Source organism: Bison bison, unplaced genomic scaffold (genome assembly GCF_000754665.1).
Source record: "Bison bison bison isolate TAMUID 2011002044 unplaced genomic scaffold, Bison_UMD1.0 scf7180017864379, whole genome shotgun sequence".
Classification (NCBI taxonomy): domain Eukaryota; kingdom Metazoa; phylum Chordata; class Mammalia; order Artiodactyla; family Bovidae; genus Bison; species Bison bison.
Genome location: NW_011494951.1, coordinates 4181390 through 4195378, shown reverse-complemented (window position 1 = coordinate 4195378; position 13989 = coordinate 4181390). Strand labels below are relative to the sequence as shown.

The following is a 13989-nucleotide window of genomic DNA, read 5'->3' as shown; positions in this document are numbered from 1 at the left end:
AATTAAAAAATTTAAAGGATAAAGTATACAATTCAATGACTTTAGTATGTTCACAGAATTCTGCAACAAATGGCCACAATCTAAGTTTTGAAAAATGTATCTCCCCCCAACAAAAGCCTGTTCATTAGAAGTTGCTCCCCAAACCTTCCCCTTTCCCAAGAAACCACTAATATACTTCCTGTCTCTATGGATTTGCCCATCCTAGATTTTTAAAATATAAATGAAATCATGCAATACATAGTCTTTTAGCTTCCTTCATTGAGCATGTTTTAGAAGATCATCTATGTTGTAACATGTAGCATGTTGTAGCATGTAACATGTACTTTATTCCTTTTTATTGCTAAATCATAGTCCTTAGTATAGATACCTTTGTTTATCCTTTCACCATATTTTTACTCTTTCATCAGTTAATAAACATTTGGATGAATTTTACCTTTTGACTTTTATGATAGTACTGTTCTGAAAATTCATATACAAGTTTTGGTATGTGTGTATGTTTGGCTTTCTCTTTAGTATATCATGTCCAACTCTTTGCAACCCCAGGGACTGTAGCCTGCCAGGCTTCTCTGTCCAGGGGATTCTCCAGGCAAGAATACTGGAGTGGGTAACCACTTCCTTCTCTAGGGGATCTTCCCAACCCAGGGATCGATCTCAGGTCTCTTACGGCTCCTGCACTGGCAGGCAGGCTCTTGACCATTAGTGACACCTGGGAAGCCCAGAATATACACCCAGGAGAGGAATTACTATACCATGCAGTAGCTCTTGGAGAAGGCAATGGCACCCCAGTTCAGTACTCTTGCCTGGAAAATCCCATGGGTGGAGGAGCCTGGTAGGCTGCAGTCCACGGGGTCACTAAGAGTCAGACATGACTGAGAGACTTCACTTTCACTTTTCACTTTCATGCATTGGAGAAGGAAATGGCAAACCAGTTCACTGTTCTTGCCTGGAGAATCCCAGGGACTGGGGAGCCTGGTGGGCTGCCATCTATGGGGTTGCACAGAGTCAGACACGACTGAAGCAACTTAGCAGCAGCAGCAGCAGCAGTAGCTCTGCATACACATGTATTTTAAATGAGGAGGATACTGATGCCAGGGAAAACTTGCATTATAATGGGGGTACACAACTTAGAGACAGGGTACAGAAAAGGTGCATGGATGCAGTGTGTGTGTGCTCAGTTGTGTCTGACTCTTTGGAACCCTATGAACTGTAGCCCACCAGGCTCCTCTGTCCATGGAATTTTCCAGACAAGAATACTGGAGTGGGTTGCCATTTCCTACTCCAGGGGACCTTCCTGACCCAGGAACCGAACTCGAGTCTCCTGCATCTCCTGCACTGCATGGGGATTCTTTACCACTGGGCCACCAGGGGAAGCCCATACAGAAAAGACGCACTATGGTTAAGGCAAAGTTCTCGTCACAGCCTAAATGACCCCATGTGACCCCGTGCACGTTCTCACCTCCACCACCGCTGCCTGGAGAGTGTTGTGGGTTGTGCTTAGTCACTCAGTCATGCCCAGCTCTTTGACACCCCATGTACTATAGCCTGCCAGGCTCCTCTGTCCATGGGGATTCTCCAGGCAAGAATACTGGAGTGGGTTGCCATGACCTCCTCCAGGGGATCTTCCTGACCCAGGGATTAAACCTAGGTCTCCCACACTACCAGCAGATTCTTTACCATCTGAGCCACCAGGGAAGCCCAGAGAGTAGAACCCCTTGGTTCTCATCCCACCCCAGGGCCTTTGTACTTGCTGCTGCCTCTGTAGGGACGCTTGCTCAGGTTTTCACATGCTGTGTGCCTTCACTTTCTTCAAGCTTCTGTTGTCATCCCCCTGCACAGAGGTCTTCTGGCATCTGTATGAAAAACAGTAGCCCCACCACCCGTCTCTCACACACCAGACCTTCACTTTTCTTTGCAGTGTTTATCACCACCGGCTATCATATACCTTTGTTTGTTTTCTGTCTCCTGCTACTGGAATGTGAGTTTACATGACAATAGAAACTTTTTTTTCTGGTATTGTATTCCCCAACACCTACATCAATAAATCTATTAAAAATGAATCCATGCCTGACATACACTAGGGGCTCAAGAACAAGCGAATGAATAAAAGCAAGATAGATGTCCTTTTCTAAATTCACAATCACTGAATCAAATGAGATGCATATCTCTGAAGCAATAAATGGAATGTTCCTACTGAATTCCAGATACTCAGTCTTTTTATTGAACTTTGTTTTCAGTGAATTGAATTGATCCCCAATAGATACAGTGCTGCTGCTGCTGCTGCTAAGTCACTTCAGTCATGTCCGACTCTGTGTGGCCCCATAGATGGCAGCCCACCAGGCTCCCCCGTCCCTGGGATTCTCCAGGCAAGAACACTGGAGTGGGCTGCCATTTCCTTCTCCAGTGCATGAAAGTGAAAAGTGAAAGTGAAGCTGCTCACTCATGTCTGACTCCTAGCAACCCCATGGACTGCAGCCCCCCAGGCTCCCCAGTCCATGGGATTTGCCAGTCAAGAGTACTGGAGTGGGCTGCCATTGTCTTCTCCGAATAGATACAGTAGTAGGTATGAAAAAGGTGTCTTGAACACCTGACATTTAGCTTCACAGGGAAAGTCATCAGCATAAGCTGATATAGGATTGTTTCTCAGGGAGCTCTGCTGCTGAAACCAATACACAATAAAATGAGGGCAAATTAGTTTCCTGCTTTCTGATTTAGTGCCTTAAGGAAGCACCCTGCGGCCTAATTTTTTTAATAATTGCATCAAAATAGTCAACAACTTAACATTAACTAGATTGTTGCTGTTGTTGAGATAAAACCTGAGTCATATTTTTGTATTTTTACAGTTTAGGAACATCTGCAAATTTTATCTCCCATTAGTGTTTGAATTCATGCAGAGAAGTCTATATTATCTAAAATGCATTTTAAAAAAACAAAAGAAGGAGAATGGTAATTTTGTCCAATGAGGTAGTTTTTCTGTTATTTGGGTTTGTGTTTTTTTTGTTGTTTTTTTTTTTTTTGGTGTCTTTGAGTTTTATTGGGAAGGGGAATCCATTGTAATGTCAGACCAGTAGATCTCTTGCCTGTGAAATAAAATCCATTATCTGGCTTCTCTGGAGAGGTATGGAGCCCTCTCAGAAGAGCTGGACTGAAGAAGGCACTTATCTCAGTCTACTCCTCCTTCCCTCAGTTAGTTAGGCCTAGAAGAACCTTTAAAATCATCCAGACTAGTGAGTGTTGCGTTGTGTTCTTTTTGACCAGCTAGACATTTTCCCCAAAGAAATCTTAAAGGAGATCCAATGGGAAGTACACAGAGATGGAGTCTCCACAGTGACAAGGGACGATGAGTGAGAAACCCAGCCTCTCAGCCTTACAGTTTCCTTAGGTGTCCCCAGGGGGACCCCAGGGGACTCTTCACAGCAAAGTTTTAAAACAATGATTTATTCCAATTGTGTCATCTCACAAATAAGGAAAGGAGACTCAGGCAGTGCTCAGTTGAGTTTTAAGTCTCCTATGATAAGATACTTGATTCATGGCAAATAGATGGGGGAATCAATGGAAAAAGTGACAGACTTTATTTTCTTGGGCTCCAAAACCACTGAAGATGGTGACTGCAACCATGAAATTAAAAAGATGTTTGCTCCTTGAAAGAAAAGCTATGACCAACCTAGACAGCATATTAAAAAGCAGAGACATTACTTTGCCAACAAAGGTCAATATAGTCAAAGCTATGGTTTTTCCAGTAGTCGTGTAAGGATGTGAGAGTTGGACCATAAAGAAGGCTGAACACTGAAGAATTGATGCTTTTGAACTGTGGTGTTGAAGAAGACTCTTGAGAGTCCCTTGGACTGCAAGGAGATCCAACCAGTCAATCTGAAAGGAAATCAACACTGAATATTCATTGGAAGGACTGATGCTGAAGCTCCAATACTTTGGCCACCTAATGCAAAGAGCCGAGTCATTGGAAAAGACCCTGATGCTGGGAAGGATTGAAAGCAGGAGGAGAAGGGGATGACAGAGGACAAAGTGGCAGGATGGCATCACTGACTCAATGGACATGAGTTTGAGCAAGCTCCGGGGGATGACGAAGGACAGGGAAGCCTGGCCTGCTGCAGTCCATGGGGTCCCAGAGAGTCAGACACGACTGAGCTACTGAACAACAGCCATGATAAGATGCAGTCATCTCACTGACTCCTCTCACCCCCTATAAAACAGCATTTATCAGGTCACATCCATTTTTACAGATAAGTGAACATTGCTTACTCCAAGAGCTCTCCCTGACACCCCAGACCAACTCATCTCCCATGTGTCCCTTCAATGCCACACCCTTCTCTTCCTGACGTGTTTTCTTCAGGAAAGGTAGTGCACGACTACCCTTTAGGTGTAAGCGCTATGGCAGCAGGGACAGTGTCTCTCATCTTCCCCATTGTGTCCCCAGAAGCTAGAACTTGGCCTGTAAACACAACTGGAAACACCTTGAGGGGAAGGATTGTGTTGCATTTGTCTTTAACTCCAGAGCTTGGCCCTGGGCTTAGCTCAGAGTAGCAGCTCAATAATTGTCTGAGTTGAATTGCACTGTGGAAATAAAACTACTTAAGAATGAGATGGTTCAGTCGTTTGACTCTTTGAGACCCCACGGACTGTAACCTGTCAGGCTCCTCTGTCCATGGGATCCTCCAGGACATTGCCATTTCTTCCTCCAGGGGATCTTCCTAACCCAAGGATGGAACCTGGGTTTCCTGCATTGCAGGTGTATTCTTTACCACTGAGCCATTGGGGGAGCCCCTAAAACTACATTGACATCAGGAGAATCCTTTCCAGGCCCCATTCAGGCTTTTTCTAGGGTCAGATGGTCTTGGGCAATTGTCCTCCCTAGTTTCGTCTTTCATCAAATAAAGTAATTGGACTCCGGGGTCTTAGAAAACCCTTTCATCTGAAATGTTCTGTGATGCAGTTTTTCTCTTCTTAGAAATGCCTGATGAAAGTGGGAGGCAAGAACTTGAATAAGATGACTACATATATAAAAGGATATCAATCAACAGCTAATGGTTAAGAGAGGACCTCAGGGGTCACACCATATGCGATGAGATCTTCATTCTACCGTTTACTAACTGGGGGATTGGAGGTGAGGTACTTAACTTCCCCATGCTCCAGTTTCTTCATCCAGAGCAAAAGCAAGGATTAAATGAGATCACATACTGAAAGTATTTAGCATGGTGTTGGGTATTTCATAAGATGGCAACAAATGTTCATTGGTATTGCACCAGAATTATTCAAATGGGGATGATTTCCATTTAAACGTATGTAAAGATAATGACATTTGCCATAAACTCACTCCTGTTTCTTCTTATGTTTTAGGAGACAAACCCACAAAGGGAAACAAGGTAAGAAAAAACATTAAAATGCATTTGTTACCCACTCTTTATTTTAGAACCATAGGAATATGGACGATGTGAAGGCTTAGATGGCACTTGAAAGATATACCCTAGAAGTTTGGTTGGGCTTTGTTGTTTGTCTCTAAACCAAAAAAAAATTGTTAACCATTAGCTCTGCTCAAAGAATAACTGTAATTTCTGGTTCTCTTTCCTTTTTCAGACTCCTTTACCACCTCCTCGGTAAGACACTGAAAAAGAGAATTTTGTTTCACAATATACTTACATGATTAGTTCCAGAATTTGAAAAGAGAAACACAGACATCTGACACTGAAAAACTAAAGAGTTGGTCAATGAACAAGAGTAAACAAGCCTCGTTCATCCATTTAATCATTCATTCATTCACAGTCATATAGTCAATATCCCTTCACGCATCCATCTTTAATGAACGCCTTGCTTCCCTGCTTCCTGTTTCTTTCCCTTCATTTAGTACAGAAGTCTCTCCCTCCTCTAAGTACAGAAGTCTACCAGAGTCCTGGCACTGGGAAATGCCTTCAAGGGACCAATAATATATAAGTATATATTTATATAAGTATTTATGTCTTTATACATAAGTACATGTATTTTATATACATGTTAATATGTATATGTAGGGCTTCCCTGGTGGTTCAGATGGTAAAGAATCTTCCTGCAACGCAAAAGACCTGGGTGAGACCCTTGGGTTGGGAAGATCCCCTGGAGAAGGGCATGGCAACCCACTCCAGGATTCTTGTCTGGAGAATCCACTGGACAGAGGAGCCTGGTGAACTTCAGTCCGTGGAGTCACAAAGATTCAGACAAAACTGAGTGACTAAGTATGCACATATATATATATATATATATACACACACACACACACACACACACGACGGGGGATGGAGAAACCAACAGATTTGATTTCTCAGGTCCTGAGTTGGCCACTCTGTTGTCCTACTTGGGCCCATGAGGACCTCCATCACAGCACTTCCTACCATGGTGGGCCACCTTCTCACCGCTCCTCTCTTTGCCCTCCCAGAGGGCAGCTTTTTGAGCCAAGGTCTGTGTCTTTTTCTCCCTCTGCGTCCCCAGCACCACCAACAGGGCCTGACCTACTCTGTGAACGACTGAGGGCCTAGGGGAATAAACTGGTGAGCGATTGGCTATGGAACATTGTCCCATTTCGTTGGAGAAATTCAAAAGCTCAGGTCTTCCAATCTGGGGCAAATGAAAGCCTGCAATCACAGTTTCACCCCCCAGGCAGCCTAAAATGTCAACAGCTAGCATAGACCTGTGAAACCCTGTAGCAAATTACATCACACTCTGGAAAAAAAAACAGAACCAGACCGAAGGGCAAGCTGCAGGGAGAGAGACTAAGACTCGTTAGAAGAATGAGTATTCTGACTTTTGAAGCTCCCTGTAAAGTAGTAAGCCATCCCCCAAACTGCCATTTCCAACCCAAATCTGGGGACACAGAAGGCAGGGCTGTCTGAATTCTGGGTCTGAGGAGCCATCTGTATGGCAGAACTTCTCAGCTCCTCACTCTGACTCTTCTTTTTTTTTTTAATTTATTTATTTTAATTGGAGGCTAATTACAATATTGTAGTGGTTTTGCCATACATTCACATGAATCAGCCATGGGTGTACATGTGTTCCCCATCTTGAATCCCCTCCCACCTCCCTCCCCATCCCATCCCTCAGGGTCATCCCAGTACACCAGCTCTGAGCACCCTGTCTCATGAATCGAACCTGGACTGGCAGTCTATTTCACATATGGTAATATACATGTTTCAATGCTATTCTCTCAAATCATCCCACCCTCGCCTTCTCCCACAGAGTCCAAAAGTCTGTTCTTTACATCTATGTCTCTTTTGCTATCTCGCATATAGGGTGATTGTTACCATCTTTCTGAATTCCATATAAATGCATTACTATATTGAATTGGTGTTTTTTCTTTCTGAGTTACTTCACTCTGTATAATAGCCTCCAGTTTCATCCACCTCATTAGAACTGATTCAAATGCATTCTTTTTAATGAGTGAGTAATATTCCATCATGTACACATACCACAGCTTTCTTATCCATTCATCTGCCGATTGACATCTAGGTTGCTTCCATGTCACTCTGACTTTTCACACAGGCCACCGGTCAAGCCTCCAAAGAAGTACCAGCCCCTCCCCCCGGAGCCACCGAGCAGCAGGCCACCATTCCCCCAGAGGCACACCTTCCCTGAAGCGCAGAAAGGGGCCAGGTGAGAGGCTTGCTGTTGCTGACAATGAGGTGACCAAGGTATGGGGGTGGGGGGGAAGGATGGCCACCTCTTGAAGTAGATTCCCCAGCCTGGTAGGGAGAGCCACCCCCACCTTTAGAGAAAGCATCTCAGAAGCCTGTAGTTTGACTCCTTCACGGAAAATACACTTTCTTTTTATGTCCTTCTTCCTTACATTGCAAAGAACAGGTTTTGGGGACCCAGCAGGATGGGGTTTGGATCCCAGTTGAGCCACTTCTGGCTGCAAAATTTCAGGAAGCTCTTAAATATCTCTGAATCCTGCATATTTATAAGAAGAAATTAACCATCCTCATGAGGTAGAATTGTGGTGAGGAGGTAACTTTTGTCAAGTTCTAGGGTAACATCTGTCACAGCATAGGAAAGAAGAAAGAACAATCACTTAAACAGCATCTCCTATCTGTACCTAACGGAATTAGACAGCCATAACCCTATTTTGTGGAGAAGGCAATGGCACTCTACTCCAGTACTCTTGCCTGGAAAATCCCATGGGCGGAGGAGCCTGGTAGGCTGCAGTCCTTGGGGTTGCTAAGAGCCGGACACGACTGAGCAACTTCACTTTCACTTTTTCACTTTCATGCATTGGAGAAGGAAATGGCAACCCACTCCAGTGTTCTTGCCTGGAGAATCCCAGGGGCAGGAGAGCCTGGTGGGCTGATGTCTATGGGGTCACACAGAGTCGGACACAACTGAAGTGACTTAGCAGCAGCAACCCTATTTTGGGGCTTCCCAAGCAGCACTAGTGGTAAAGAATCCACCTGCCAATGCAGGAGACGCAAGAGACTCAGGTTCAATCCCTGGGTCAGGAAGATCCCCTGGAGGACGGCATGGCAACCCACTCCAGTATTCTTGCCTGGAGAATCCTGTGGACAGAGGAGCTTGGTGGGCCACAGTCCATGGGGTCGCAAAGAGTCAGACATGACTGAAGCAACTGAGCATACATGCCCACAGCCCAGTAAAGTTTGGTTTTCTAAGGCTTGAAAAGGCCAAAGTACCCACCCCAGTAGAGGTACATAATAGATGCCTGGAAAAAGGGCTCCCTACCCACAGGGCACAAAATGTGACTAAGATTCAGAGAAGTTAGGTGTCTTGTTAAAGTTATAGGGTTGGTAAATGACTGTTGATGCGGGGGTGGGGGGGGGGGGGCAAAATATGCAAAGTCCATTGCAAGACATTGGGAATGCCACCAGAACTAAGAGAGCTTTGTCTTACTTCTTTTCTTTTCTTTTTATTGGAGTATAGTTGATTTACAATGTGTTGCTTTCAGGTGTACAGCAAAGTGAATCGGTTATTCATACACACATATGCACTCTTTTTTGGGATTCTTTTCCATATGGATCATTACAGAGTCACTGAGTAGAGGTCCCTGCACTATAGAGTAGATCCTCGTTAGTGAACTGCTTTGTATATAGCAGTGTGTACATGTCAATCCCAGTCTCCCAGTTTATTCTTCCGCCTCTTTCCTCTCTGGTAATCATAAAATTGTGTTCTACATCTGTGGCTCTATTTCTGTTTTGTAAATAAGTTCATCTCTACCATCTTTTTAGATTCCACATATAAATGATATCATATGATATTTGTCCTTCTCTGAGTGATTTACTTCACTCAGAATGACAGTCTCTAGGTCCATCCATGTTAATAATGCTGCAAATGGCATTATTTCATTCCTTTTAATGGCTGAGTAATATCCCACTGTATATATGTACATCTTTATACATTCTTCTGTTGATGGGCATTTAGGTTGCTTCCATGTTTTGGCTATTGTAAATAGTGCTACAATAAATATCGGGGTACTTGTATATTTTTGAATTATGGTTTTCTTTGCGTTTATGTCCAGGAGTTGTTTTGCTGGATCTATTTTTAGATTTTTAAGGAACCTCCAGGCTCCATAGTGGTTGTACCAATTTACATTCCCACCAACGATATAGAAGGGTTCCCTTTTCTCCACCCCCACTTCAGCATTTATTGTTTGTAGATTTTTTGATTACAGCCATTCTGACTGGTGTGGGGTGATACCTTGTACTTTTAATTTGCATTTCTCTAATAATTAGTGACGTTGAGTATCTTTTCACATGCTTTTTGGCCATCCATATGTCTTCTTTGGAGAAATGTCTCTTTAGATCTTCTGCTCACTCTTTGGATTTTTTTTGTTGTTGTTATTGAGCTGCATGAGTTGTTTGTATGTTTTGGAGATTGGTCGCAAAGAGTCGGACACGACTGAGCGACTGAACTGAACTGAACTGAAAGTAATGAAAATAAAAACAAAAATAAACAAATGGGACCTAATTAAACTTAAAAGCTTTTGCACAGCAAAGGAAACCATAAACAAAATGAAAAGACAACCCACAGAATGAGAGAAAATATTTGCAAAAGAAATGACCAAGACCTTTGCTTTAGGAAGAGAGCTTTGCATTTATTTATAGCTGTGCCCAGCTATGTCATCAGATGGCCATTGCTAATGACCACGTGGGAAAGACCACATGAGGCTGTTGTGAGGTTCACTTTATCTGAAAACAGAAGGAAGGCTGGAGATCTGAGTGTCTTTGGCCAGCTGGGGCTCTCTGCCTTCCTGACAGCTGCTCCCTGGGTCCCGTGGGCTGAATCACCCTCTGGAGCGACTGTGTTTACATCTGGGGATCAACTGCCCAGTGAAGGCAGCCAACAGCTGCAGCCCTTCCAGTTGGCCTTGCTCACCCCAGGTGGTGGGGTGTCCCCGAGTCTGTGTTTCAGCCCCCCTTGGTCTCTGCTTGCTCTGCCCTTCTCTGCTGGGCATATTGTAGTCCGTGGGGTCGAAAAGAGTTGGACACTGAACAACAACAACAAACTTGGCTTCGCAAAACAATTGCTGAATTAGAGCCCTTCAGTTCAGGAAAATGCCATTTAGAGCACTCATTGACAGCCCGAAGCCAGGAGAGAACACTGATGTTTGGAGAATGTTGGTTAGACATTCTCAGCCACTTGTGGGTCATCATTATGATTTTTACAATACCCATGTGCTTCATAGTTTTTGCTCAGCTCTTTTTTTAATTTATTTAAATAGATATATTTAAAAGGGAAACATAGCACTACCATAAGTAACCACAAAACAGTTTCTGAGCAAAACTTTCAGTCTGGAGGAGGTTTTTTTCTGTTAAAGGGGAAGAAAAATAAAGTTAGAGTGATGTTCAAGATATATGGGCTTTCCTGGTGGCTCAGATGGTAAAGAATCTGCCTGCAACACAGGAGACCTGGGTTCAATCCCTGGGTCAGTAAGATCCCCTGGAGGAGGGCATGGCAACCAACTCCAGTATTCTTACCTGGAGAATCCCATGGACAGAGGAGCCTGGCAGGCTACAGTCCATGGGGCTGCAAAGAGTCAGACACGACTGAGCAACAAACACTTTTAAGATATACTAACCACTGCGTGTAAACTCTCTCCTTGATATAATTAGAAAGATGAAAAAAAGAAAACTTTCCCACTCTGTATCCATTGTAATTTGAATGCCATGATACATGCACCAAATAAAAATCAGCCTGAGAAGTCAGGAGCATAATCATTGCCTGCTGCAGCTCTAGCTACTCATGGGCCACTTTGGAGTCCTCAGCATTCTGCAAAAAGCAATGCTTCAATCCGCAGTTTTCTGATAAGGACACAGAACTGCAGACTGAGCTCTTGAAATTTCCTTTAAGCTTCAGCCAACTCAGTGGCCCAAGGTGCACGGTTCAGCCAAAATATAATTTACATAAAGTGTGTGCTATTTAAAAAAAATTTTACTTTTAATTAGGAGATAATTGCTTTGCAATGTTGTGTTGGTTTCTGCCATGTGAGTGTGAGTGTGTTCGTCACTCAGTTGTGTCCGACTCTTTGCAACTCCATGGACTGTAGCCCACCCGGCTCCTCTGTCCATGGGATTCTTCAGGCAAGAATACTGGAGTTGCCGTTTCTTCCTCCAGAGGATCTTCCCAACTAGGGATCAAACCCGAGTCTCCCACATTGCAGGCAGATTCTTTACTGTCTGAGCCACCAGGGACAACATGAATCTATGTCCCTTCCTTCTTAAACCTCCCTCCCACCCTCTATGCCACCCCACCCCTCTAGATTTGTCACAGAGCCCTGGGTTGAGCACCCTGTGTTGAACACAGCAACTTGCCATGAGCTATCTATTTTACACAAGGTAATGTTTATGTTTCGATGCTACTCTCTCAATTCGTCCCACCCTCTCCTTCCATCACTGTATCCACAAGTTTGATCTCTATGTCTGTGTCTCTATTCCTGCCCTGCGAATAGGTTCATCAGTACTGTTTTTCTAGATTCCATATACATGCTTTAATATGCGACTCTCATAAGTCTCTTCTGACTTTCTTCACTCTGTATAATGACAGATGAATGGATAAAGAAGTTGTAGTACATATATACAATGGAAGTGTGTGATATTTTTATCAACAATGCACTCATTTGCCTAACTATGGTTTTCCCTCTTCAACCTTGCTGACACCATATCAGCTCAGGCCATCTTAGTATGTATGTTCTGATGATTTGGGAGATGGAAAAAAATCCTTATACATGTTGAGAAACCATAAAGAGAGAGAAAGTATGGATTATAAAGAAGGTACGCAAATTCACATTCATGAATGGAAACTATTTTAAAGTCTGAACTTTATTATTGTTATAGTTTTACAATATAGATATATAATGATAGGTATAATGATATAATCTATCATTATAGATATTGCCTTTGAGGAAAACTGGGTTACGGGCACATGGGATGTTTCTGTATGATTTCCTACCACTGTGGGAGAACTACAATTATGTCAGAATGAAAAGTTTAAGTTAAGGAGGGTGTGACTGTTAAAAGTGTTAAAAGTGTCTTGTAAGGTGTTCTTCTTCTCCAAATGGCTTTCACATGTATTATTTCATGAGAACCTTAACCAACCCTTTTCATTTCTGTCGGCATTTACCCATTTCACAGATGGGAAAATGAAGCTTCAGAGAGGAAACTTTACTTATTGAGTGTGATGGAGCTCAAGGATAACAGAGCAAAAACTCAAATCCAATTCATTTGAAACTAAGCCAGAAACTAAGAGAGGTTCAGGAAGGGCTATTTTTACATTAAAAATAGTGTTATCCTCAAATACACAACGAGCACCAGTTATGCACAGGAAAGAGTGTGCAAAACTTTTATTGTGCAGTCAAGGACCACGTTTTATTTATTGACCATCTCCAGCAGCCAATCATGGGACAGTTTATGAGTGGAAAGATGCTCTCAGAGAGGCAGGTTGGGGCTAGAGGGGGAGGCCAGAGTACCCACCCTCACTCCTCCATTCTGTCACTTTGTGGGTCTCTCTGTCTTCATAAATCTCATTGAAAGGACCCCCTGAAAGCCCAATACCTTCATTTCACATGTGAGGGGGGCAACCAACTCGTGGGGGTCTTGTCACCACAGGCATTTCAATGCCCAAGGACATTTGTTGCTCCGAGAGAGGACATCTTACTTCCTAAGTGGATTCTCACTTAAAAATCCAGGTTTTGAAAGTTACCAGTTTCAAAGGCCAATTTTCCCGAAGTCTTAAATTTCCATCTATAAATATGCGCTACACTACGTTGCTTCAGTCGTATCCAGCTCTTTGCGACCCCATGGACTGAAGCCCGCCAGCCTCCCCTGTCCATGGGATTTTCCAGGCAAGAATACTGGAGTGGGTTACTATTTCCTTCTCCATCTATAAATATATTGCTCCATTTACAAATGGAATGCTTTTATCTAAACAGAAAGACAATCCTTCTGCCTGTCACATTACATAGGTTAAAACATAAGACCTTGAGGAACTCAGTTAAATATCCTTAAATTTTTGAAACGTCTTTATTCGCTTCATGTAATTGATTTTTTAAGTACTTCAAATGCTGACAGGGCAGGTTTAAACCCTAACAAGCCAAACTTTAACATTTCATTTTTATAAATCTAATAAAGTGAATGTATAATTATAGAAAAATTCAAGTTCTCTTAAACAGTTGGAATGGTTTAGAAAAGAAGTTGAACATAGCTTGACTCTTATTAACTTAAAATCACAAGTCTAAAAGCAATTACCCATTTTAAATTGAAGCCACATGGCCAATCTGTCCGTATTTCTAAGATGCCAGAGTTTCTTAAACATTAAAAACACCGAGATTGGCCTCATTTTAACCCCAAACAAATTAATACTTTGGGTGTCTGTTCTACTTTATTACTTCTATTCATATCTCTTTATCTTCCACTTGCCCTGCTAAGAGGGAGAGGCAGGGTACGGATGCATTATCTCAGATAGGCTGATGAAACAGGTTAAAAAAAAATGGGACCTCGGCCTCCT

At 43.0% G+C, this 13989-nt stretch overlaps 1 protein-coding gene across 2 annotated transcripts in view; it reads left to right on the top strand.

Annotated features, from left to right (window-relative positions):
* Positions 1-13989, top strand: part of CLNK (cytokine-dependent hematopoietic cell linker) — a 209256-nt gene that overhangs the window by 147633 nt on the left and 47634 nt on the right. For both annotated transcript variants that reach the window (XM_010857269.1, XM_010857270.1), the window contains exons 9-11: positions 5353-5378; positions 5590-5609; positions 7522-7632. In XM_010857269.1, the coding sequence (XP_010855571.1) occupies positions 5353-5378; positions 5590-5609; positions 7522-7632 (157 nt within the window). The remainder of the gene's footprint in view (positions 1-5352; positions 5379-5589; positions 5610-7521; positions 7633-13989) is intronic.